Here is a 27,660-nt window from a genome sequence, read left to right on the forward strand (position 1 = left end):
CATAGAGTTGGACACGACTGAAACAACTTAGCAGCAGCAGCAGCTGGAGAGAGAGTTTGTGCATAACTAAGCTATTCTAATTCCTTGGAGGAACTAGAGAAATTTCTGTTAGAGTTAGTGACCAGTCCGGAGAAGGCAATGGCACCCCACTACAGTACTCTTGCCTGGAAAATCCCATGGATGGAAGAGCCTGGTAGGCTGCAGTCCATGGGGTCGCTAAGAGTCGGGCACGACTCAATAACTTCGCTTTCGCTTTCTGACCAAAATATCTATTGGGAAAATTTTCCAATTCAACTCACAATTTCTCTTTGGTTGCAGACTATATTTCTGGATAAAGGATCATCCAGATACCCCCATCCTCCTATATTTACACAGGACTTACATTTTCTGAGGGTTGTCTATGACCCATTATTGAATACAGCCCTGTTGAAAAACCTAATAAGAATATAATGACCAGTTTGCGTTAAAGTACAATAAAGAAAGACAGCAGACAGGATCTCATGAGAAGTGACATTCTGTAATTACCTCCTCCTATCAAAAGAAAAACAATTCCCAGAAATTAATGAATACAGCAAGAGTCTATTTCCTATCTTAATTCTATCTTAATTGCAAAAGTGGATCAATTAAAAAAAAGACTACGCTGGCAAAGCCTCTCTTAAGGTTTTGTCTCTCAATTCTCTAGTCATCAAATCAATATATATATATAAGCAAACCATGGAACTATTTTTTACCTTCTGAGATGAGGTAGACCAACTAGAAAAGCAGTGCCCCCATGAAACAAGCAAATCCATTGATCAGTGTCAAGCAATTCATAAAGGTTCCTCTGATGGTACTTGGAACAAATCTGTGTATTACAGAGACTGAGAAGACAAAAGTTCAGAATTTAGAACATTATTCCTTTTTTAAAACTTTTTATTTTATATTGGAGTATAGCCAATTAGAAGTGTAATGATAGCTTTAGATGAATAGCAAAGGGACTCAGCCATACATATACATGCATCAATTCTCCTCTAAATTCCCCTCCCATCCAGGCTGCCACATAACATTGGGCCAAGTTCCCTGTGCTAACCAGTAGGTTCTTGTTGTTTATCTATTTTAAATACAGGAGTGTGTATATATTGATCCCGAACTCCCTAACTATCCCTTCCCTCCATTCTTCCTCCCAGCAACCATAAATTCATAGAAAATTCTCTCTAAAGTAAAAGTATAGGTACTCTTCAAATCAGTATTGATCATACCTTCAAGAAAGTTTACTGATGCAGGTAAAATTTCTTTTGGGCCTTGTTAACACTGGGCTTCCCTTGTGGCCCACCTGCAATGCAGGAGGCCTGGGTTTGATCCCTGGGTTGGGAAGATCCCCTGGAGAAGGGAAAGGCTGCCCACTCCAATATTCTGACCTGGAGAACTGCATGGACTGTATAGTCCATGGATTGCAAAGAGTCAGACATGACTGACAGACTTTCACTTCACTTTTGTTAACATTACTAGAGTAAGATATATTATGATGTTAAAAAATGCTTGCTCCTTGGAAGAAAAGTTATGACAAACCTAGACAGTGTATTAAAAAGCAGAGACATTACTTTGCTGACAAAGGTCCGTTGAGTCAAAGCTATGGTTTTTCCAGTAGTCATGTATGGATGTGAGAGTTGGACCATAAAGAAAGCTGAGTGCCAAAGAACTGATGCTTTTGAATTGTGGTGTTGGAGAGACTCTTGAAAGTCCCTTGGACTGCAAGGAGATCCAATCAGTCAATCCTAAAGGAAAACAGTCCTGAATATTCATTGGAAGGACCGATGCTGAAGCTGAAACTCCAAAACTTTGGCCACCTGATGCAAAGAACTGACTGACCCTGATGCTGGGAAAGACTGAAGGCAGGAGAAGAAGGGGACGACAGAGGATGAGATGGTTGGATGGCATCACCAACTCGATGGATATGAGTTTGAGCAAGCTCCGGGAGTTGGTGATGGACAGGGAAGCCTGGAGTGCGGCAGTCCATGGTGTCACAAAGAGTCAGACAGGATTGAGTGACTGAACTGAGCTGATACAATGTTACAGTTTACAGATATCTACAAGGAATAAAATGTGGCAAAATACACTCCTTTGTAGCTATAAGGAAAATTTAACTGCTAGGTGGTTGAGTGTCCCAAAATACTGGAGAGTATCATGCATGCATGCTAAGTTGCTTCAGTTGTATTAGACCCTTTGTGACCCCATGGACTGAAGTCCACCAGGCTCCTCTGTCCATGGGATTCTCCAAATAAGAATACTGGAGTGGGTTTCTGTGCCTGCCTCTAGAGGATCTTCCTGACCTAGGGATTGATCCATCCTGTGCCTCTTACATCTCCTGCATTGGCAGGTGAATTCTTTACCACTAGCACCACCTGGGAAGACTTGTACTGGATAGTATCATGGTGATATCAGTAAGTTCTATGATTCTGTTGTCTATATACATCATTAGATTCCCCATGGAAAACTCAATCTATCATAGAAAACTAGCATGGCGGTGGACAGTGTGAGCTCTGACTTAGATAAGCTTATGATAAAATCCTGGGTCAGATGTTTATTACTTCTGTGATTTTAGGTTGTTGTTTAATCCCTAAGTCATGTCCAACTCTTTGCAACCCTATGGACTGTAGCCCGCCAGGCTCCTCTGTCCATGGGATTCTCCAGGCAAGAATACTGGAGTGGGTTGCCGTTTCTTTCTCCAGGTGATATTTTCAACCCAGGGATCAAACCCATGTCTCCTGCTTGGTAGGCAGATTCTATACTTAAACTTCTCAAGCCTCAGCCTTCTTCTCTATGAAATGGTAGTAAGATCATTCATTATGTACTTGTTGGAGGTGTATGACTGTTACTTGCTATGATGTATATAAGAACTGAATAGGGTTAGCTATTTGTAACAATATTAATTTTACCAAATCAAATATCCCCTATTTGTGCAAGGCACTGTGCAAATCCTTTTATATGCATTACAAAATTTGTTTTTTGGCTGCACCTCATGGGTTGTGGGATCCTAGTATGGCAACCCACTCCAGTGTTCTTGCCTGGAGAATCCCAGGGACGGGGGAGCCTGGTGGGCTGCCGTCTATGGGGTCACACTGAGTCGGACATGACTGAAGCGACTTAGCAGCAGCAGCAGCAGTTCCCTAACCAGGGATTGAACCCAGATCCTCATCTGTGAAAGTGTGGAGTCTAAACCACTGGATTGCCAGAGAATTCCCTTTTATTTATTTTTATATGCATTTAAATATCCCATTTAAGGAGAGGCAGTAGCTTAAGCACTGGGTCTCCAGAATGGTTATCTTTTCCCTCCCAAGTCATTGTTTGAATACTAGTAATGATGGTGGTAAGGGGTGAAAAGAAAATTATGGAGGAAAGTTTTTATTTTAAATTTCAATTAAACATAATTTTTTGATATCAGAAATAAATGAAGTAAGCATATATAACTGTATGCATTCCATATCAACATAACTGTGAATAGCCATCTTAGGGATACAAACTAAAATCTTTACAGTATTTATTATAATTTGATACCTGTGGTTTGCTTCATAATTATATCATGAAGAGCAAGACATTATGTAAATGAAGGTAGAGATGAGACAGTTTGGGGCATGTGTAGAAAATTATTAGAGCTGGAATGTGAATACATGAGAGTTTATTGTACTAATCTCTCTCTTTTGTATATAAGTGGCAAAAAAGTGTAAAGAAACACTTTAAATAATATGAATGGTTTTAGCTCTGAGTGGCTGAATGATTGGATTTAAAAATTTTTTTTCCTACTCTTTTGTACTTAGCAAATTTTTCTGCAATGAGAGATTGTAAATAAATATTGAAGCTCGTTTTAAAAAGAAAGGTGGTGATAGAAAACTGATATGCCATGAACACTAAACTTTTAGTTTCACTCTCTGTGTTCTCCATGTGTTTTTATTTATCATTCAATAAATATTTAAAGGAATCTCTGTGCTTCAGATGTGCTGAAGTGCTAAGGCTGAGGGTGGGAGAAAGTATCAGTACATCTTCCCTGGATTTTGAACTCTGGGAGGGCAGAGAGCAGAGATATGCATAATACTAAGGGCAGCACTAACCAGGTGCTTAATATCACAAATATTGTTATTGGAGATTAAGGTAATGATGATGAGAAGTAAAATGCTGTGAAGAAAGGCTTCAAATATCGGCAGCAGGAGACATGGGTTCCAGAGCTGTCTTGTGCCCTGCAAATTACCTGCAGGAGTTTGAGGCCAAGCTTGCAAGTTTTCTCAGGAAGAGCCAAAGGAAAGTGCAAGAGAAACGCTGAAGAGGCTTTGGGCAGGAATGACTCAGTTACAAAAAGGATTTGGCTGGTGAACTTTCCTCTTTCTAAATACAAGGAGACAAACAATGGGCAGGAAGATGAAGTAGGACGATTTCTTTCAGTGAGAAAAAGCAGAACATTCGGGCCCATTATTACTTTGCTAGTTAATTATTAATCCCGTGCTTTTCTCTTGCTAGAACTTCTGGTGCGGTATATAATTCATGAGCACACTTTGCCAGCTCTCTGCCTGCTGGTTAATCTCTCTTTGGTGTCATTTTCCTCGTTTTTGAAAACCTCTGGTTCCCTTTTATAGGACTTCACTTTTCAAGTCCTCCGATCTCCAATTTCAGGCATCTACTTGCATGTTCTGATCTTTTTTGACTTTGGTGATCATCGACTTGATTTTTTTAGGTTCCATGATATTTCTTTTAGCATACTGTAGTATAGATGTAATCAACAAGTCTGCCACTATTCTAAAATCCTAATTTTACTGTGAAAAGTTTTAGTCGCTCAGTCTTGTCTGAGCCCAACAGGCTCCTCTGTCCATGGAATTCTCCAGGCAAGAATACTTGGAAAAGTAGCCATTCCCTTCTCCAGGGGATCTTCCAGATCCAGGGATCAAACCTGAGTCACCAGCATTGCAGGCAGATTTTTTACTGCTTGAGCCATCAGGGAAGATCATTTTACTGTGAAGAAATAGTAAAAAAATATACAGTGTACGGGAAAGCTGGTCTTGTTGCCAAAGAGCAAGTTGAAATGTGTCTCCAGGTAGAGACTGTAGTGTTTGCAGAGATGCCCCATCACAGTTTATGTGGAATCTACAAACTATAGAGCCATAACCGCCTTCCTCAGGCAGCTGGTACTGGAGACTCATTCCTGGAAATTTCTTTTACTTCACTTGTTCTTAAACAGTTAAAATGTGTTTATTGCATTTGATGAGGGGTTTGTTTTGAACATGTGGAGAAGTATGGCAGAACTAGAAAATGGAACTTTATGCTATTACCATTTTCAGATCGTTATTCCTCCCTCATCTCTATAAAATCTTCAACTTTGAATTTCATGTTACCTGGTTAGATCACCTAATATTTCTTGTCTTTGCTATGAGCTGCCAATCTCCGTGACATTTTCTTATATTTTTCAAAGTCATCAGCTCCCGTCTCATGGTTACACTCTCTGGTTCCACTTCTGCCTTAATTCTTGGCAGTTTTTAAAAAACATATATTTTTTGATGTGTACTATTTCTGTCTTTATTGAATTTGTTATACAATATTGCTTCTGTTTTATTTTTATTCTGGGGGCTCAATACATGTGGGATTTTAGTCCCCCAGTGAACTCAACCCTCCTGAATTGGAAAGTGAAGTCTTAACCACTGGACCTCCAGATAAGTCCCCTGCAATTTTAACACACACATACATACAGATCATCTTTCCAACCTTCCATTCTGTCATATCTTGGTTTTTCAGTTCCATGGCCCCCTTTCCAATATCCTTGTTCCCCACTTGACCTTAGCCACTCACACCTATGGACACATGCTGAATCTTGTACCTCAGACCAGGGGTTGGTGAACTACCATCAGGTAAGGTCCAGTTGCGACCTATTTATAAATAGAGTTTTACTGGGACACAGCCATGCCCATTCATTGTATATCATGTCTGACTGCTTATACATCACAATGACAGAGTTCAGTAGTTGCACCAGAAATGAGTGCAAAACCAAACCACTTACTATCTGAAAATTTTAAGAAAAAGTTTGTCAATGCATGCCCCAGAGTAGTGATTGTCACTGATCTATAATCTCAACTTTGTGCACTGGCCTCTGACTACCACCTTCCATCTTCCCAGCTTACTCTCAATGACCCAACCATCAAAATGCCTGTCCTCCTTCAGGGATTCCACTCCATTACTGCTTTCCTTATTTTCACCTCTTTTCATGCCCTACGTGTTCTCACTACTCTTTTTATCCAAGCTAAGTTCCACAGTCAACTATTAGAATCATATTCTTCCACATTCCCCCATTTCTTTGCCTGTCTCTTGCCTTCTGGAAATTGACTGGCAAGACAATTCACTATCTGCTCTTAGATCCATGCAGTCTGACATAGCTAGAGAAAACCACATAACCCTGCTGACCAATTCATTTTAAAAAATTTTATTTTATTTTATTTATTTATTTGGCTGTGTCAGGTCTCAGCTGCAGCATGGTGGTGGCGGTTCAGTCTCTAAGTTGTGTCCGACTCTTTGCGACCCCAAGGGCTGTAGCCTGCCAGACTCATCTGTCCACGGGATTTCCCAGGCAAGAATACTGGAGTAGGCTGCCATTTCCTTCTCCAGTTGTGGCATGCAGGAGTTTTTAGTTGTCGCATGTGAATTCTTAGTTGTGGCATGTGGGATCTAGTTTTCCAAACAAATGATTGAACCTGGGCCCCTCCTGGAGCAAAAATAAGTTTGAGAGTTTGACCAGTTTATCTCTTCCTCACTCTTCCAACTGCATGAGACCCCTTGCATTTTCTTGCCAGACACACTCCCACATGTGCATTTACATGCCACTTTTCCAGCAGTGATGTTTATTAAAAATATTTTAAACAGCTCACACTTAAGTCCACTATATCCCTGGAATATTAAATCTTTTATTTTTTAAAAATAAGAAGTGTACATGGGGAAATACCAGGTGAATAGAAAAAGGAGAGATGAGACAGGACCAGATTTAAATTATATTTCAGAGTAAAGACTGACTTGCTGTTGGATTGGAGGTGAGAAGTAAGAAGAAAAAAGGGACTTTGGATGACTGGTGACAAAGACACCATACTGCTCCCACTATCAGATCTCCTGGTGTTCAAGTTGTGGGAGGTGTGGTTTTCTACTATGACCTGTGAGCCGGACATCTGTGCTTGAGCCCTGAGTCTTGGACTATTAATTTCCCTGAAGCATAGTAACAATAATAACAGCACACATGTGCTGTACTCTGCTTAGGCACTCAATCGTGTCCAACTCTTTGCGACCTCGTGGACGGTAGCCCACCAGGCTCCTCTGTCCTTGGGGATTCTCCAGGCAAGAATACTGGAGTGAGTTGCCATGCCCTCCACCAGGGGATCTTCCCAACCCAAGGATCAAATCCAGATTACCCCACTGCAGGCAGATTCTTACCTGTCTGAGCCACCAGGGAAGCTATACAATTGTTAATGGTGAGTGTGGTCTATCCTATATATTGTCTATGTACATGCTGCTTTTTCCTTTACATGAAATACTTCACTTAGTCCTTCCAACATCCCTTCCTCACTTTACAGATGATGAGAAAGGCTCAGAAATGCAGACTAATTTTGCCAAGGTCACACAACTAAGTCAGTGGCTGAACTGGGTTTGAATTCAGTTCTGCCCGACTTTAAGATTCATGGATATTAACAACTATGCCATACTGCCTTCCAGAAGAATGATTCTTGATTTCATAGTTCAAAACATCCGCTCACATTTTATGTCATTTAATTCTCAGGAGTAGGTTTCATTCCCATTGACTGTTACACCGATGCTGTGATATGAGGAAGAATTATAAGTATTTCCATTTTAAAGGTCTAAAAGGTGAAGCTTAGTGGTTAAGTGGATTTTTAAGGTCACATGTGTAGTTAATAACAAGGCTGGAAATTAAAATGAAATCTTCCGCTCCCTGTCCCATGAGCTCTATAGAGGAAAAGTCAGTGGACTTAGTTGGACCTCAGTTTTCAGATGGGAAATCAGGGATGGATGGACTAAGTGCTTAATATGACATCATCTGCCTTTTTAACTCCCTGGTTAAAAGTACCTCTCTGGCTTTCAAATGCTGAACCACAGTTGCTTAGCTGGCTGGAAATTTCCTAACTGTATTCACTCATCACCTTCATTGATTCCTTGATGACTCAAGCAGTAATGAGTTCAACTGCACTGCAGGAGACAGGAGATTCGGGTTTGATCCCTCGGTCAGGAAGATCCCCTGGAGGAAATAGCAACCCACTCCAGTATTCTTGCTTGGAAAACCCCATGGACAGAGGAACCTGGCAAGCTATAGTCCACTGGATCGCAAAAGAGCTGGACATGACTTAACAACTGAGCACATGAGCATTCACTCATCACCTTCATTCATTACCTATAAAATGTCAGCTGACTACTTCCAACAATTTTCTGGAAACATCAGGGAAGTCACAAACATTTGTGTGGTGACATTCTTTTATACTTTTTTTGTATTCCCTCTAGTGTCAAACAGTGATAGCCACATCTTAGAATCTCATAAAATTATTTATTTCATGTGAATGAAATGACTTAAAATTAGAAAAAAGAAGTCTAACATACATATATGGCTGTAATTACACATTTAATTTAATTTTGATTTTTTTTACAAGAATTACCCTGATGTCATATATAGGTATATGTGCATATATATTAAATACATATATGTATATGTATATTGCTTTGAGGAATTTAAGAATAATTGAAGATAATAGAATAATTGAAGATTTTAGACGAGAGAATTAGAATTGTCATCTATGAAAATTGCTCAAAAGGTTGAGTTGAGCAGATAGAATGGGAGAGACATTAGAGGCAAGAAGAGAGTCAGGAAGTTATAAAAGTAATTTTGGTAAAGTATAATTGGCTTGAGTTACAATCAGGATTCTCTGTGTGGGGAACTTATAAGGAAGACAGAAATGTAAGATGCAATAGATCACACTGATAAGTATACACACACACACACTCACACATCCATACTGCAGTTTTGTAAGAAGTCATTGAAATACTTTGATGAATTTTGAAGTGGCTAGTTTAATTAGTATCCGCATCTAGATGATACAGAAAACCCTTGATAGTTAATAAAGTTATTTTGAACCTGTCTTATGAAACATTAGTGATCACACTTAATTTTAGTGTCATTTAATTTAAAGACACTGAGTTGTCTGGAAAACTGGCTTAAACTTTCATTTCTTTTGCATGCTTATATACTCTCAATGTGTGAAAAAGAAGAGAAGCGAAAAGCAAATGAAAAAAGGAAAGATAGAAACATCTGAATGCAGAGTTCCAAAGAACAGCAAGCAGAGATAAGAAAGCCTTCTTCAGCAATCAATGCAAAGAAATAGAGGAAAACAACAGAATGGGAAAGACTAGAGATCTCTTCAAGAAAATCAGAGATACCAAAGGAACATTTCATGCAAAGATGGGCTCGATAAAGGACAGAAATGGTATGGACCTAACAGAAGCAGAAGATATTAAGAAGAGATGGCAAGAATACACAGAAGAACTGTACAAAAAAGATCTTCACGACCCAGATAATCACGATAGTGTGATCACTCACCTAGAGCCAGGCATCCTGGAATGTAAAGTCAAGTGGGCCTTAGAAAGCATCACTATGAACAAAGCTAGTGGAGGTGATGGAATTCCAGTTGAGCTATTTCAAATCCTAAGAGATGATGCTGTGAAAGTACTGCAGTCAATATGCCAGCAAATTTGGAAAACTCAGCAGTGGCCGCAGGACTGGAAAAGGTCAGTTTTCATTCCAATCCCAAAGAAAGGCAATGCCAAAGAATGCTCAAACTACCGCACAGTTGTACTCATCTCTCCAAGCCAGGCTTCAGCAATATGTGAACCGTGAACTTCCTGATGTTCAAGCTGGTTTTAGAAAAGGCAGAGGAACCAGAGATCAAATTGCCAACATCTGCTGGATCATGGAAACAGCAAGAGAGTTCCAGAAAAACATCTATTTCTGCTTTATTGACTATGCCAAAGCCTTTGACTGTGTGGATCACAATAAACTGTGGAAAATTCTGAAAGAGATGGAAATACCAGACCACCTGATCTGCCTCTTGAGAAATTTGTATGCAGGACAGGAAGCAACAGTTAGAACTGGACATGGAACAACACACTGGTTCCAAATAGGAAAAGGAGTTCGTCAAGGCTGTATATTGTCACCCTGTTTATTTAACTTCTATGCAGAGTACATCATGAGAAACGCTGGGCTGGAAGAAGCCCAAGCTGGAATCAAGATTGCTGGGAGAAATATCAAAAACCTCAGATATGCAGATGACACCACCCTTATGGCAGAAAGTGAAGAGGAACTAAAAAGGCTCTTGATGAAAGTGAAAGTGGAGAGTGAAAAAGTTGGCTTAAAGCTCAACATTCAGAAAACGAAGATCATGGCATCCGGTCCCATCACTTCATGGGAAATAGATGGGGAAACAGTGTCAGACTTTATGTTTCTGGGTTCCAAAATCACTGCAGATGGTGATTGCAGCCATGAAATTAAAAGACACTTACTGCTTGGAAGGAAAGTTATGAGCAACCTAGACAGCATATTCAAAAGCAGAGACATTACTTTGCCAACAAAGTTCTGGCTAGTCAAGGCTATGGTTTTTCCTGTGGTCATGTATGGATGTGAGAGTTGGACTGTGAAGAAGGCTGAACACCAAAGAATGATGCTTTTGAACTGTGGTGTTGGAGAAGACTCTTGAGAGTCCCTTGGACTGCAAGGAGATCCAACCAGTCCATTCTGAAGGAGATCAGCCCTGGGATTTCTTTGGAAGGAATGATGCTAAAGCTGAAACTCCAGTACTTTGGCCACCTGATGCGAAGAGTTGACTCATTGGAAAAGACTCTGATGCTGGGAGGGATTGGGGGCAGGAGGAGAAGGGGACGACAGAGGATGAGATATCTGGATGGCATCACTGACTCGATGGACATGAGTCTGAGTGAACTCCAGGAGTTGGTGATGGACAGGGAGGCCTGGCGTGCTGCGATTCATGGGGTCGCAAAGAGTCGGACACGACTGAGCAACTGATCTGATCTGATCTGATCTGATACTCTCAACGTACACTACAATTGTCATTTTTGGAGGGAGTATATAAGTGAGTTTATGAATGAGAGGGAGAGGGTGGGAAGAGGGAAGGGAGAAGATCAGAGGAAAGGTTACATATCGGTCTTATCTTCTAAGTTTTAGCAGAATTTTCTCCTGTTTCTGACCAAATGATTGCTACCTTTAACCAGATTAGTAAATCTTCCATTCCATCCTATCAACTTCAGGTAGAATTAATCATTGTCTGTATGTGGTAAAAGAACGAAGAGAAATTGTAATTTCTTTTTAAATGAGGATGATGCATAAGCTTGTTGTGAAGCATTGTGGGAAATTTCTGGGGCAGGATCAGATTTCCAACCACTTGAGTCAATGTACTCCGAGTAAAGACTCAGTATGTTCCAACAGGAGGTGAAAAAAATTATTACTCACAGGCTGGGTTGACCAGGGTTTCAGCCACTCTAAGTAAAACGTATTGAAGAACGAGGTGGGACCAGGGCATGGAGGAGACGGTGACAGCCTTGCCTGAAAGAGGTTGCTCCACTGGAGGGAAATACTTTCTGTGTATTTCAAAGAAGCCAGCTACCAACATAGACAAAGCAGCACAAAGATTGCCAGCGACTGAAGAAGAATGCAAAGGAAAAAACCAAATTTTAAAAAGTCACTGAAATGGAATATTTCCTACCATATCTATAAACAAGGATTTCACAGCCATCTATGGTTCTGGCCCTCCAAATGGGAATTTCTCAACCCGGAGGGCCCCCAAAAGGAAGAACAATCCCTGTGATATAGCTGCCGACACGACACTCCTTACAGACAGGAGTGAGGGGGTGGGCAGCTGGGGATGTGAAAATGCAGGATTACTGGCCCCAGATAGCTGAGGTGCATGTGAAAGGAATGAATTCAGTGAGTCCAGACACTTGCATCTTCCCAGACATGCATGTGTGCCTGCTAAGTCACATCAGTCATGTCCGACTCTTTGCAACTCCATGGACTGTAGCCTGCCAAGGGTCCTCTGTCCATGGGATTCTCCAGGCAAGAATACTGCAGTGGGCTGTCATGCCCTCTTCTCCCATACATAGAAGAGAGCTAAATTCCTTACCGTGAGATATCTAGTTTTCCTTAACTACCAGTAATCTTCGATGTTCAGACTATCTTCTCCCTTTGTTGCAAACTTCTATAGAATCTGACTCCATCCTGCACCTCTCAGAGCAGTTTCTCAGGGCTACTTGAGATGCTGCCTCCCTGGCTGGAAGTCCTCAAAATTCCCATCGAATGGAACAGCTCTCTACTTTCAGGTTGTGAGCATAGTTTTTTAGTCAACACCCCCAATCAGTGTAATATTTCTTACACACTGACACTAGAGGATGTATCCTCAACATTTTGTTATTGTTATTCTGGGGATGTCCAGATGTCAGCGGACTGTGTAGTATGATTTTCCTATGCTTAGGCTTTGGTCTCTCAGAAATGGCTGCTAGAGTTCCCTGTTTACTGTTCAAGGTGGTTTTAGAAAAGGCAGAGGAACCAGAGATCAAATTGCCATTATCCGCTGGATCATGGAAAAAGCAAGAGAGTTCCAGAGAAACATCTATTTCTGCTTTACTGACTATGCCAAAGCCTTTGACTGTGTGGATCACAACAAACTGTGGAAAATTCTTTAAGAGATGGGAATACCAGACTACCTGACCTGCCTCTAGAGAAACCTATATGCAGGTCAGGAAGCAACAGTTAGAACTGGACATGGAACAACAGACTGGTTCCAAATAGGAAAAGGAGTACATCAAGGCTGTATATTGTCATCCTGCTTATTTAACTTATATGCAGAGTACATCATGAGAAACGCTGGGCTGGAAGAAGCCCAAGCTGGAATCAAGATTGCTGGGAGAAATATCGATAACCTCAGATATGCAGATGACACCACCCTTATGGCAGAAAGTGAAGAAGAACTCAAAAGCCTCTTGGTGAAAGTGAAAGAGGAGAGTGAAAAAGTTGGCTTAAAGCTCAACATTCACAAGATCATGGCATCTGGTCCTGTTACTTCATGGGAAATAGATGGCGAAATAGTGGAAACAGTGTCAGACTCTTTTTGGGGGTTCCAAAATCACTGCAGATGGTGATTGCAGCCATGAAATTAAAAGACACTTACTCCTTGGAAGGAAAGTTATGACCAACCTAGATAACATATTGAAAAGCAGAGACATTACTTTGCCAAAAAAGGTCCATTTAATCAAGGCCATGGTTTTTCCAGTGGTCATGTATGGATGTGAGAGTTGGACTGTGAAGAAAGCTGAGTGCTGAAGAATTGATGCTTTTGAACTGTGGTGTTGGAGAAGACTCTTGAGAGTCCCTTGGACTGCAAGGAGATCCAACCAATCCATTCTAAAAGAGATCAGTCCTGGGTGTTCTTTGGAAGGAATGATGCTAAAGCTGAAACTCCAATACTTTGGCCACTTCCTGCGAAGAGTTGACTCATTGGAAAAGACTCTGATGCTGGGAGGGATTGAGGGCAGAAGGAAAAGGGGACGACAGAGGATGAGATGGCTGGATGGCATCACTGACTTGATGGACATGAGTTTGGGTGAACTCTGGGAGTTGGTGATGGACAGGGAGGCCTTGCATGCCACAATTCATGGGGTCGCAAAGAGTCGGACACGACTGAGCGACTGACCTGAACTGAACTGAACTTACTGATTGACTATCCAGATGGCCTAAGTTATTTAAGCTCACTATCATTTTCCTTGGCTCTGTGTGTGTGGGCTTAGTCTCTCAGTCATGTCTGACTCTGCAACCTATGGACTATAGCCCACCAGACTCCCCTGTCTGTGGGGATTCTCCAGGCAAGAATACTGGAGTTGGTTGCCATGCCCTGCTCCAGGGGATCCTCCCAACCCAGGATTGAACCCAGGTCTCCCACATTACAGGCACATTCTTTACCATCTGAGCCACCAGGGAAGCCCTTCCTTGGAGCTAAAAGGTGGTTATTTTGTAGGATGCCTATGAGATTTAAATAAGATCACATACAGGTAATATTGGGCTTCCTTGGTGGCTCAGAGGAAAAGAATCCACCTGCAATGCAGAAGATGCAGGTGACATGGGTTCAATCCTTGGGTTGGGAAGATCCCCTGGAGAAGGGGATGGGAATCCGCTCCAGTATTCTTGCCTAGAGAATCCCATGGACAGAGGAGCCTGGTGGGCTACAGTCCATGGGGTGGCAAAATGTTAGACATAACTGAAGTGACTGAGCATGCCCAGGTATTATTGTAACACTTCCTGGTAGCAACTAGTAGCAATTGTTGAAGCTAAGGCAATGATTTTGAACTTTTATCCTCAGATAAAATACATTATTCTGAAAAAATTTAAAATCTATGTCTGAATAAAAAATGATTTGGGAAAATTTAAAATAAATGATCTCTTCAAAAGATTGTAATTACTATTTTAAAAAAGGTTATGAAACAAACTGTAAGCATTATCAGTCCTTGGTTTTCTTACATTTCTCTAATCCTTGCAGAAAAAGTAAAGTAGCTATTACAGAATTAAAGATTAGGAACTTTTTCTTAGGAAAAAATATTAAATGTAATTAAATGGGTAGAGAATATAAATGGAAGGAATTATTCAGATAGCAGTTCAACTCTTCTCTTATTTTTAAGGAATTACCTAGGACATTTTGGTTGAAAATGAGAAGAGATTTTGTTACAGTTTATATCTACTGTGAAAGTGCTGTACTCAATATGCCAGCAAATTTGGAAAACTCAGCAGTGGCCACAGGACTGGAAAAGGTCAGTTTTCATTCCAATCCCAAAGAAAGGCGATGCCAAAGAATGCTCAAACTACCACAGAATCGCACTCATCTCACACACTAGTAAAGTAATGCTCAAAATTCTCCAAGCCAGGCTTCAGCAATACGTGAACCGTGAAATTCCAGATGTTCAAGCTGGTTTTAGGAAAGACAGAGGGAACAGAGATCAAATTGCCAACATCCGCTGGATCATGGAAAAAGCAAGAGAGTTCCAGAAAAACATCTATTTCTGCTTTATTGACTATGCCAAAGCCTTTGACTGTGTGCATCACAATAAACTGTGGAAAATTCTGAAAGAGATGGGAATACCAGACCACCTGACCTGCCTCTTGAGAAACCTATATGCAGTTCAGGAAGCAACAGTTAGAACTGGGAACAACAGACTGGTTCCAAATAGGAAAAGGAGTATGTCAAGGCTGTATATTGTCACCCTGTTTATTTAACCTATATGCAGAGTATATCATGAGAAACGCTGGGCTGGAAGAAGCACAGTTGGAATAAAGATTGTTGGGAGAAATATCAATAACCTCAGATATGCAGATGACACCACTCTTATGGCAGAAAGCGAAGAGGAACTCAAAAGCCTCTTGGTGAAAGTGAAAGAGGAGAGTGAGAAAGTTGGCTTAAAGCTCAACATTCAGAAAATGAAGATCATGGCATCTGGTCCCATCACTTCATGGCAAATAGATGGGGAAATAGTGGAAACAGTGTCAGACTTTATTTTTGGGGGTTCCAAAATCACTGCAGATGGTGATTGCAGCCATGAAATTAAAAGACACTTACTCCTTGGAAGGAAAGTTATGACCAACCTAGATAGCATATTCAAAAGCAGAGACATTACTTTTTCAACAAAGGTCCATCTAGTCAAGGCTATGGTTTTTCCAGTGGTCATGTATGGATGTAAGAGTTGGACTATGAAGAAAGCTGAGTGCCAAAGAATTGATGCTTTTGAACTGTGGTGTTGGAGAAGACTCTTGAGAGTCCCTTGGACTGCAAGGAGATCCAACCAGTCCATTCTAAAGGAGATCAGTCCTGGGTGTTCTTTGGAAGGACAGATGCTAAAGCTGAAACTCCAATACTTTGGTCACATCATGCTAAGAGTTGACTCATTGGAAAAGACTCTGATGCTAGGAGGGATTGGGGGCAGGAGGAGAAGGGGATGGCATAGGATGAGATGGCTGGATGGCATCACTGACTCAATGGACAAGAGTTTGGGTAAACTCCAGGGGTTGGTGATGGACAGGGAGGCCTGGCGTGCTGCAATTCATGGGGTTGCAAAGAGTAGGACATGACTGAGCAACTGAACTGAACTGAACTGATATCTACTGCACCCATTTCATTTCTCAAGTTATCATTCATATTGCTGGACTTAATCCCATTGTTAGAGCAGAGGCAAACTTTAGCTTGATGGAATTTACTTGAAATTTAGAGATAGTCACCTTTTGCTAACTTGCATAAAATTTCAGATAAGCAAACTTTCAATTCAGAAAAATCAATCTAATGTTTAAATAGCTTAGTGTTTGTTTTAGTTGATAGAGAAACTGGTAGGTAAATTTTTTGATTGTATCTCAACATTTAAATGTATCCATAATGTCTGCTCTTTCTGAGACCTCAAAAAACAGAAGGTATAAAAAAGGAGGAAATCTGAATAACAGAAAATTTAAGGAATTTTAAAATATATTATTACTTTAAATTAGATTCCATGAGGGTCCATTTATAATGAAGTAGAGATTTTGGTTCTGTTAACAGCTCAGATTGAAAAAAGGAATTTTAATATTACCTATCTTGAAGATATGACTTCCCTGGTGGCTCAGAGGGTAAAGAATCAGCTTTTGATGCAGGAGACCTGGGTTCGATCCCTAGGTCAAGAAGATCCCCTGGAGAAGGGAATGGCAACCCACTCCAGTATTCTTGCCTGGAAAATCCCATGGACGGAGGAGCCTGAAGGGCTACAGTCCATGGAGTTGCAGAGTTGGACACAACTGAGTGACTAACACGCATACACCTTGAAGATAAAATTCATCACAGAATTTATCTATACTTAGCACACTAAAACTCACTAGAAAGAGACCTAAAATGTCAATTTGATTTAATATTTACTCTATTACTGCTATGCGTAAAGTTGTCTGTTAGAGCAGTTGGGGAGGTAAGATTAAAAAAAAAATTGTTCTCAGTTTTTGTGGACTTATAATGCTATTCTAAAAGGAGAAGAATTTACTTCCAGCTGGAAAAATGAGAGAAATCCTTCTATGATTTAAAGAAAGACTGAACTTCCTTGGTGGTCCAGTAGTTAAGAATCCTCCTGCCAATTCAGGAGACATGGTTCAATCCCTGGTCAGGGAAAATCTCACATGCCTTGGAGCAACTAAGCCCATGTGCCATAACTACTGAGCTCATGCCATAGAGCCTGTGCTCTGCAACAAGAGAAGCCACCAAAATGAGAAGCCCTCGAAGCGCAACTGGGGTAGCCCCTGGTTGCTGCAACTAGAAAAAGCCTTCATGCAGCAATTAAGACCAAGTGCAGCCAATAAATAAATAAATACTAAAAAAGAAAGAAAGAAGGGTTTCAGTAGGAAGAGGTGAGGGCAGCATTAATGGCCTGAGCAAAAGCGCAAAGTCATGAGAGTATCAGACAAATTTTCAGAATGGTGAGAAACTCAAGTTATTTAGGTATCAGGGGAGAAGACAGATTGAGGTCAGATCATAAGAGGCATTTCATAAATTTTTAAGGAATTTTCAAATTACTCTGAAGAAAATGGAATCATTGAAGATATTAAACACAAGTGAAAAGATTAGAATTGGCATTTAGGATGAGAACTCTAAGAGCCAGGTGCTGTTTGATAGAATGGGAGTGATACTGAAGGTAGGAAGATAGCTAGGAAGTTAAAGGCTAAAGTACGGGCTTCCCAGGTGGCGCTAGATGTAAAGAATTCGTCTTCTAAGGCAAGAGATAGTCGTGGGTTTGATCTCTGGGTCGGGAGGATCCTCTGGAGAAGGAAATGGCACCCCACTCCAGTATTCTTGTCTTGAAAATTCTTGGACAAAGGAGCCTGGTGGGCTACAGTCCATGGGGTCACAAAGAGTTGGACATGACTGAGCAACTGTACAGAAACCGACCTATTTATTAAGTACAGAAAAATAAATTATTTCTTTGGTTTTGCAATGACATACATATTATTATTGTTTAAAAATGTTTTTTATAATCATATTATTCAACAATATTAGACAAATGACACCTAAAGATTTAAAAAAATGATTTGCCTCTGGGAATTATGACTGACTGAATGTAAAGAAAGCAACAGTTGGAGACTGTTACTTACTGTTAAAAAACTCTCAGAACGATTGATTTTCTCACCTACCATGCTTCCCTGAATCTAAGATTAATTTAACTATATGAGGAAACATTCTTTCATACCGCTGAGAAATGAAAAAAATGCTGCCAATCTAGCATAATATGCAACCCAATTTCACACACACATACAATGGACTGAATTGTGTTCCTTCAAAATTCATACATTTGAAGCCATAACCTCCAAAGTCATCACTTGAAGACAGAGCCTTTAAAGAGGCAATTAAGGTTAAATGAGGTCATAAGAGTGGGAGAGTAACCTAATATGGTGCTCAGTTGCTTCAGTCATCTTCAACACTTGCAATACTGCGGGACTGAAGCCTGCCAGACTCCCCTGTCCATGGGATCTCCCAGGCAAGAATACTGGAGTGGGTTGTCATTTCCTTCTCCAGGGAATCTTCCCAACCAAGCAATTGAACCTGGGTCTCCTACATTGGCCAGCAAATTCTTTACTGCCTGAGCCACCAGGGAAGCTCTGTATGACTGTTATCTTTGTAGGAAGAAGAAAAGATACCATGTCTATACAGACACAGAGGAAAGGAAGGGTGAAGACAACAAGAAGTTGGCCATCTACAATCCAAGGATAGAGGACTTAGGGGAAATTAAACCTGCTAACACGTTGATCTTGGATTTCTAGCCTCCAGAACTGTAAGAAATAAACTTGTTGTGAAAGCCACCTAGTGTATGATATCTTGTTCTGGTAGCACTAGCCAACTGATTACAGGTATGTTCAGGAATTACATGAAAATTAAATTGTTCAAGAATTTCCTTGGCAGTCCAGGGGTTAGGACTCGGAGCTCCCCAATGCAGGGGGCATGGGTTCAATCCCTGGTTAGGGAACTAAGATCCTTCATGCAAAAAATTAAGTTGTTCAAATATTATGCAATTAAATTGTAAGATATTCCCATGAACCTCAAAGAAAGGATCAAAGTAGATAGGATAGATTTTTAAATTTTCTTGGCTTTCTTATTTTAAAATTTGAATTCTCTGTGTATCTTCTACAGTACGTCTCATTCTAACTAATTTAGTATAATTTAGACAAAGATATCATGTCCACTCCCCCCCACCACCTTTTTTTTTTGTTATCCCCTGTTGTATATAAAAAGGCTTATATTGTATTTTATCCAGGAAAGTTTATAGCTTTAAAGGCAATAGATTAGACAAGAGATGGGCAAATATTTTTTGTAAAAAACCAGTGGTAAGTATTTTTGGTTTTATGTGACAAAAGGCAACATTTTGAAGCTATGTAACTATTATATAACAAGAAATAGAATATATTTTCTACAAATTTTTTATTGATAAGATTCAAACTAATAATGCTTTTTTGAGGGTATAATGTAATTTCACTTAATTGGTATTCAAAGTTATCATTTCTTATCAAATCAATTGCAAATGTTCATCAGTGAAAACAACTTTTAGCTTGCAGATAATGTAAAAGCAAATGGCAGGCCAGATTTGGCCCATGAGTGTAGTGGTTGGCCAAATTTTGGTTGACTTGTCAGCTTTTATTGCCTACTGCAGAATTTTAGCTCTGACCTGACGAGAAATTGTAGCATTTTTTTACCTAAGCCTCTGCTGGCAGTATACAAGCATGAAATGTGAGAGAGCAGTCTCTTGGGTTTTTGCTCTGTCCTTGAAACTTAAAGTCTAGTCTTTGATCAACAGCATAGGAATCACCTGGCAGCTTGCTAGACAGAATTTCAAGCTCCATCCTAGAAGGTTTGATCAGACCTACATTCAACCAGATCCAAGAAGCTCTGAGACCTGTTCTAGGAAAATCCAACGAAAGACAGTTCTCCAAACAATTTCAAGCAAAGCACAAATATTTAGTTCATCTACCTAGATATTTTAGGGCAAAGCATATTTTACCTGAAACATCAAACTAACTGCATTTGCTTTTTATTTGCTACTGCACTCTGGCGCAGATGAAAAATGGCTTTTTTAAAAATTCAAAACAAAGCTGCATTCCGACCTAAATTAAATCTGCTCCAATTTTATCCTTAACACCTATGAGATCATAACTTGTCCAAAGCAGAGTGTAGTTTATCAGAAAGTACACATTTTAAACCTCTAGCAGATCTGTATTTACAAGATAAAGCACACGGTTCCAAAGGAGATCTTATATTTAGATAAATAATGTATGCTTTAATATTGGCTATGTCATTGTAGGGGCTTCACTGGTGGCTCAAATGGTAAAGAATCTGCCTGCAATGCGGGAAACCTGAGTCTGACCCTGTGTCGGGAAGATCCCCTGGAGGAGGGACCAGCAACCCACCCCAGTATTCTTGCCTGGAGAATCCCATGGACAAAGGAGCCTGGTGGGCTATAGTCCATAGGATTGCAAAGATTTGGACATGACCAAAGAGGCTGAACACACACATGGTTGTAGACAACTCTCTAAAAGTCTTAAATCACTTAGAGTTTATTCTATTATCCCACCGTGTGATAATTTTTCAAATGAGACCACAATAAATTTTTTAAGTCAGAATTTATTCAGACATTTTGGTTGTACTTGCTGTTTCCTGTTGAAGCAAAATCTAACACTACAATATAAATATGTAAAGATGCTTCCAACATTGGATAAATTTGCCTCACTGAGAAAACTATGGATTTTTTTTTAACGTGTCATTTGATGTCTAAGTCTCTGATATGTAACACAACTGAAAGGATGAAAATCTACTGAGTCCTTGAGAAATTGTCCTCAGATCCATGATTTTGGCAAATTCCAAAAACAGGAAACTGGCTAATGTAAGAACACACTGGTGTCCATAAAACACTCTTATAAAGATAGCTATGATTTTATCATCGTATATATTTCTGCCTTTGTGGAAGCTCTTTCTCACCTGCTACTTGGCGTATGTTTTTTACTTTGTTTCTCCTGTTAGTGGTATGCTCCTGGGCAATGGCACCCCACTCCAGTACTCTTGCCTGGAAAATCCCATGGATGGAGGAGCCTGGTAGGTTGCAGTCCATGGGGTTGCTAAGAGTCCGACATGACTGAGCGACTTCACTTTCACTTTTCACTTTCATGTATTGGAGAAGGAAATGGCAACCCACTCCAGTTGTTCTTGCCTGGAGAATCCCAGGGACGGGGGAACCTGGTGGGCTGCCGTCTATGGGGTCGCACAGAGTCGGACACTACTGAAGCGACTTAGCAGCAGCAGCAGCCATATTCTGTCTTTTGTTTCTCTTTAGACCACTGGGAACTCATTTCAGGAGGTTCAGCTTCAGTTTGTGTTTTAACTTCTGAATCTGAAACAGGTCATTCATTTGCATGGAGATCAGTTACACAAACATATCTGTAAGGCATAAAATATTGCTTCAGCTCACTTACTAGATGGTCTAATTTAGGGGTCCCCAACCTCCGAGATCCAATGTCTGATGATCTGAGATGGAATTGATACAACAATAATAGAAATAAAGTGCACAATAAATGCAACACTCTTGAATCATTCAGAAACCATTCCCCCCTGCAACCCATGGAAAAATTATTTTCCCTGAAAAAAATCTATTTTCCTTCTGGTCTACTTTACCTCAAATTTAATTCCAGTGTTGATGTCAACTTTAAAAGTAAGAACCTAAGAACATCGATGTGCTTTTCTTAAACAAATGAATAACTGAATGAATGAGTTATTCAGGCTAGATATTTGCATGTTACTTTTTTTAGTGTTTACAAAACTTCCTGCCAGGTATTTTGCAGAAGGTATACACCATGATGTTTCTTGGTGTCACAGTTCTGAAAACTATATTAGAGAAAAAGTAGTTTTGATGAAATACTCCTACTTTCAGTGAATTTAACTGGATCCCTGGCTTGGTTTTTAATTTATCAAGCACTTTGATTCCAACCAAAAAGAAACTCTGTCAATTATTAGAACTAGTAGAAGGTACTCAGAGAAGGCAATGGCACCCCACTCCAGTACTCTTGCCTGGAAAATCCCATGGACGGAGGAGCCTGGTAGGCTGCAGTCCATGGGGTCGTTCAGAGTTGGACAGGACTGAGCGACTTCACTTTCACATTTCACCTTCATGCATTGGAGAAGGAAATGGCAACCCACTCCAGTGTTCTTGCCTGGAGAATCCCAGGGACAGGGGAGCCTGGTGGGCTGCTGTCTATGGGGTTGCACAGAGTCGGACACGACTGAAGTGACTTAGCAGCAGCAGCAGCAGCAGTAGAAGGTACTATATATAAACCAGTAGAAGGTATATATATATAAAGGGACCAGCACCTTGGTTGTACCTGAATCATAAAGAACTTTGAATTAGGATTTGAATTTTCAAGTTTTATTTTAAAGAGGAAGGCCTGGAAGATATTTGGATATACTTCATCTGCATTTCAATATCAATGTTACTTAAAAGCCAAGATAACAGCTACCTACTGCTTTGTGCACTTCTGCTTTGTATAAGGCTTAATAACATCTTAATTAAGCTAATTTTAGTCAGATTAATACTGGTGTGTGTCAGCACTAGCTACTAAATGTCACATACTGGATCTTAACTAATGGTAGGAAAGGAAATACTCATGGTGTAAACAGTTTTGAACCAAAAAAAGCTAAAACAAAGTATATCCAACTATGACAGAGGATACATCATAATATCACTGATTCTAGATTCTTGGTGTATTAAGGCTGACTTAAATAGATAAATACATAGATACATCTGTCTCATGTAATGTTAGGAAAATACAGTCTTGATGAAACACTCTGTGTGTATCAAACCTTTGTCATCCAAGTTCTAAAAGATTCGGAGATTTTTTTTTATCATTGGTACGGTCATATACTTGTTAATTTCTTTAGCTGATAAACTCAAGAATGTCCTATCTTCAATCAGAAACCCCTCTTTCCTTGCATTGTTATGAGCTAGATAAAGAAAAGCAAGCTCATTTTTTTTTCCTGTGTTAAATTTCTACTTTGACCAACCAAATGAGATTTCTCTACCCCTCACTCTTCGCCTGGGCTGTCATTATCCTTGTCAAACCCTAGGCATCTCAGCGTTGGCACCATCTGCCTCCTTAAACATGACAGCCCTTGGACAGGGAGTGACTGACTGTGAAAGGGAGTGCTGCTGCTAAGCTGCTGCTAAGTCACTTCAGTCGTGTCTGACTCTGTGCGACCCCATAGATGGCAGTCCACCAGGCTCCCCCGTCCCTGGGATTCTCCAGGCAAGAACACTGGAGGGGGTTGCCATTTCCTTCTCCAATGCATGAAAGTGAAGAGTGAAAATGAGGTTGCTCAGTCGTGTCCGACCCTCAGCGACCCCATGGACTGCAGCCTTCCAGGCTCCTCCATCCATGGGATTTTCCAGGCAAGAGTACTGGAGTGGGGTGCCATTGCCTTCTCCGGAAGGGAGTGGGGGAACCTTAAAGACCAACTCATTGTGATGGCAGAAGGATTTTTCATTTACTTCATAGCCTTGATTAGAAATAGCAGTAAGGATTCCAAATTAACACTGATAATGTCTATAATTTAAATGTTCAAAACAGCACTATTTACAATAGCCAGGACATGGAAGCAACCTAGATGACCATTGACAGATGAATGGATAAAGAACATATGGTACGTATATACAATGGAATACTGCTGCTGCTGCTGCCACTGCTAAGTCGCTTCAGTCGTGTCCGACTCTGTGCGACCCAATAGACAGCAGCCCACCAGGCTCCCCCGTCCCTGGGATTCTCCAGGCAAGAACACTGGAGTGGGCTGCCATTTCCTTCTCCAATGCATGAAAGTGAAAAGTGAAAGTGAAGTCTCTCAGTCGTGTCCGACTCTTAGCGATCCCATGGACTGCAGCCCACCAGGCCCCTCCGTCCATGGGATTTTCCAGGCAAGAGTACTGGAGTGGGGTGCCATTGCCTTCTCCAACAATGGAATACTACTCAACCATAAAAACGAACGAAATTGAATCAGTTGTGGTGATGTGAATGAACCTAGAGCCTGTCATACACAGTAAAGTAAGTGCGAAAGAGAAAAACCAATATTGTGTATTAATGTATATATATATAGAATCTAGAAAAATGGTTCTGATTAATCGATTTACAGGGAAGGAATAGAGGTACAAAAGTAGAAGACAGACTTGTGGACACAGTGGGGGAAGGAATGGGGGTGATGAATTGAGAGAGTGGCATCGACATATATACACTCCTGCTGCTGCTGCTAAGTCACTTCAGTCATGTCCGACTCTGTGCGACCCCAGAGACGGCAGCCCACCAGGCTCCCTCATCCCTGGGATTCTCCAGGGAAGAACACTGGAGTGGGTTGCCATTTTCTTCTCCCATATATACACTACCATGTGTGAAACAGATAACTAGTAGGAAGCTGCTATATAGCACAGGGAGCTCAGCTTGGTGCTCTGTGATGACCTAGAGGGGTGGAATCAGGGTAGGAATTGGGGTATGGGAGGGAGACTCGAGAGAGAGTATATATGTATACATATGACTGATTCACGTTATTGTACAGCTGAAACTAACACAACGTTGTAAAACAATTATACTCCAGTAAAAAGGAACTATAGATAGCTAGTAAGTGGAATAATAATAACAAATAATGAAACAATGGCCTTACAATTAGAAGGTCTGAATTCAAATAAGACATTATCTTTGAGATCCTTGACCTAGTAAATGATGATTTATCATGAGATTAAGTGGAATATGCATAGGAAGGTGCCTAGGTTCAAATGAGGAATTCATAAATATTTGTTTGTTCATAATTTATATACTTACATACTTCACTCACATTTTCAAGGCACTTAGGTTCAAAGCAAAAGTGAATTTTAATGTTAGATTAATTCAGTTATGTAAATCACTATCAAAAAGTACCCTAGGTTTATGCTTCTATGTCCTGATAAAACTTATTAATCTTCCATAATCACAAGCAGGATATGGAAAACTTAAGCAAACATCTAGTTAAAAAGATACATATCATCACACCTCTTTATTTCCCCAGAGCAAAATATTATGCAAATAAGTGAGCAAGTATGTAAATGAACAAATGAATGGAGTCTGGCTTAGAAACAATTGAATTCAGTAATTTGTACTCAGAAGGATATAGCTCAGATTTTTTAGATGAATCTGGTTTTTTTCCTTTTCTTCCTGCCCACTAAGTCTGTTACCAACCTTCACAGGGAATATTTAGTTCATTAACATCAAATAATATATCAGATAATTCTAGCTAACTTTCCTCCCTCCAGAAAAACACATACACTTCTTTAAGAATAGACATGCTTTCAAATAGGTGAGACTGGAGAACTGTCCAAGAGAAAGTGCTCATATTTCAAGTGAATTTAAGATTTCTTACACTCAAGAAGGATTTTATTTTATTTTTTTGGCCACGCCATGTGGCCTGCAAGATCTTAGTACCCCAACCAGAGAATGTACCTGAGTCCTCACCCGGGCCCTCATTAGTGAAAGCTAACCATTGGACTGCCAGGGAATTCACAGAAAGGATTTTAAAAAGTAGTTCTTTCATCCATATTGTATATCATATTTCTCTAAAGTAACCCAATTTAAAAAATTTTTTAGTAATAAAGCATAATTCAGAAGCTTAGAATGAATTTTCATGATTTTGTACAGGACTGCCAAGAGTTCTGGCATTTTGCCATATAAATTTACCCCCACGTTGTTCTGCATTCATTATATTTTAATAGTACACTTGCTGAGGGTATGTACAAAGTCTTACTTTTCTTTTGTATCCTCAAATAGTGCTGGACATTCACTAAATACTGGGTTGGATTTCTATACTAGCAGACAAAAAAAAAAAGCAGTTTGTAAGATTTAAGGATTGTTAAAACCTATTAAGTTTTATAGTTTGTCTAAACCTATAACAATAAATAATGTCAGGGTTACTGGCTTACAGAATAAATCAAAAAATATTTTGTGCTGAAGACCTCTACAATTGAAGATAAAATAAACTGAGTTTAGTCACTTTGAGTTCTTTCTAAAAACAAATCTACTCTGTGATGTGGTCTAGAGTGATCTTGTTGATGGCTCTGGTAAATAACAGTAACTTCTATAAAAAGAGAAACAGCAAAATATATATATATATATATATATATATATATATATATATATATATAATAATGGGTTGCCAGAAGACTGCGTTGTCTTTACAGATTTATACAAAGGAGGTTTTAAGAATAACAACAGGAGCACCAAAGAATTGATGCTTTTGAACTGTGGTGTTGAAGAAGACTCTTGAGAGGCCCTTGAACTGCAAGGAGATCCAACCAGTCCATCCTAAAGGAGATCAGTCCTGGGTGTTCATTGGAAGGACTAATGTTGAAGCTGAAACTCCAATACTCTGGCCACCTGATGCGAAGAGATGACTCATTTGAAAAGACCCTGATGCTGGGAAAGATTGAGGGCAGGAGGAGAAGGGAACAACAGAGGATGAGATGGTTGGATGGCATCACCGACTCAATGGACATGGGTTTGGGTGAACTCTAGGAGCTGGTGATGGACAGGGAGGCCTGGCGTGCTGCAGTTCATGGGGTCGCAAAGAGTTGGACACGACTGAGTGACTGAACTGAACTGAAGTGAACCAAGAGAAAAGAAACTTCCAGATGCCTGGCCTTGACTCTCAATGAAATTATTTCTCAAGTAGATGATAAGACATAATGTTGCCATTGCATGCTATTCTTAAGAGTTTCAAACTTCCTCTGCTTTCTGTTTATCCTCACCAAACAATTAGACCTGCCCCTGCAAATGATGACTTAGTATTAGCTAATATTTGTAGAGCTTCCACACTGTGCCCCAACTGTGCTCTAGGCGCTATTATCACCTTGAATGATTTCAAACATTTTACAGAACAAAGGGTTCCAACATTTATCTCGGGCATGGCCCTCAATTAAAAAAGTGAACTAGAAGACAAAATTAAGTGGCTTTCCCAAGTCACCCAGGAACAGCTCAGCAGCAGAGCAGGGGCTGAGACCCCAGTCTCTGGTCATCAGATGAGCTTGGTTTTCCTGTTTCTTATCTTCCTGTTCCATGGCAGTGCCTGGGGGACCACAGCGAGGCAGAGGAGAATGTCACCAGAATGCTCCTCCTCTCCCATTTCATTGGCAGAAATTTTGCTTTACCGTCTATAGATTGTGTTCTGAGTAAGAAGTCCTACATTTTTTTCACTTTAAAAAATCGAGAGTAGACCATATCAACAACAACATGGTAATAATATGAGGTCAGTGTTCAGTCGTGTCCAACTCTTTGACGCCCTATGAACTGCAGCCCACCAGGCTTCTTTGTCCATGGAATTTTCCAGGCAAGAATGCTGGAGTGGGTTGCCATTTCCTTCTCCAGGGGATCTGCCTGATCCAGGGATAGAATCTGTGTAAGATGTCCTACATTTTTTTCACTTTAAAAATTAAGAAGGGACCATAACAACAACAAAGTAGCAATTATATGAGGTCAAGGATGTGTTAACTAACCTTATTGTCATA

General features: G+C 40.2%; 1 protein-coding gene across 1 annotated transcript in view; it reads right to left on the minus strand.

Moving 5' to 3' along the window:
* SLC15A5 (solute carrier family 15 member 5) overlaps window positions 1-27,660 on the minus strand; it is a 96,691-nt gene that overhangs the window by 35,387 nt on the left and 33,644 nt on the right. The window contains 2 exon segments of the mRNA XM_006080571.3: window positions 732-860; window positions 11,522-11,710. Of these exon segments, the coding sequence (XP_006080633.3) occupies window positions 732-860; window positions 11,522-11,710 (318 nt within the window).

The sequence above is a fragment of the Bubalus bubalis genome, chromosome 4, assembly GCF_019923935.1.
Source record: "Bubalus bubalis isolate 160015118507 breed Murrah chromosome 4, NDDB_SH_1, whole genome shotgun sequence".
NCBI classification, from domain to species: Eukaryota; Metazoa; Chordata; class Mammalia; order Artiodactyla; family Bovidae; genus Bubalus; species Bubalus bubalis.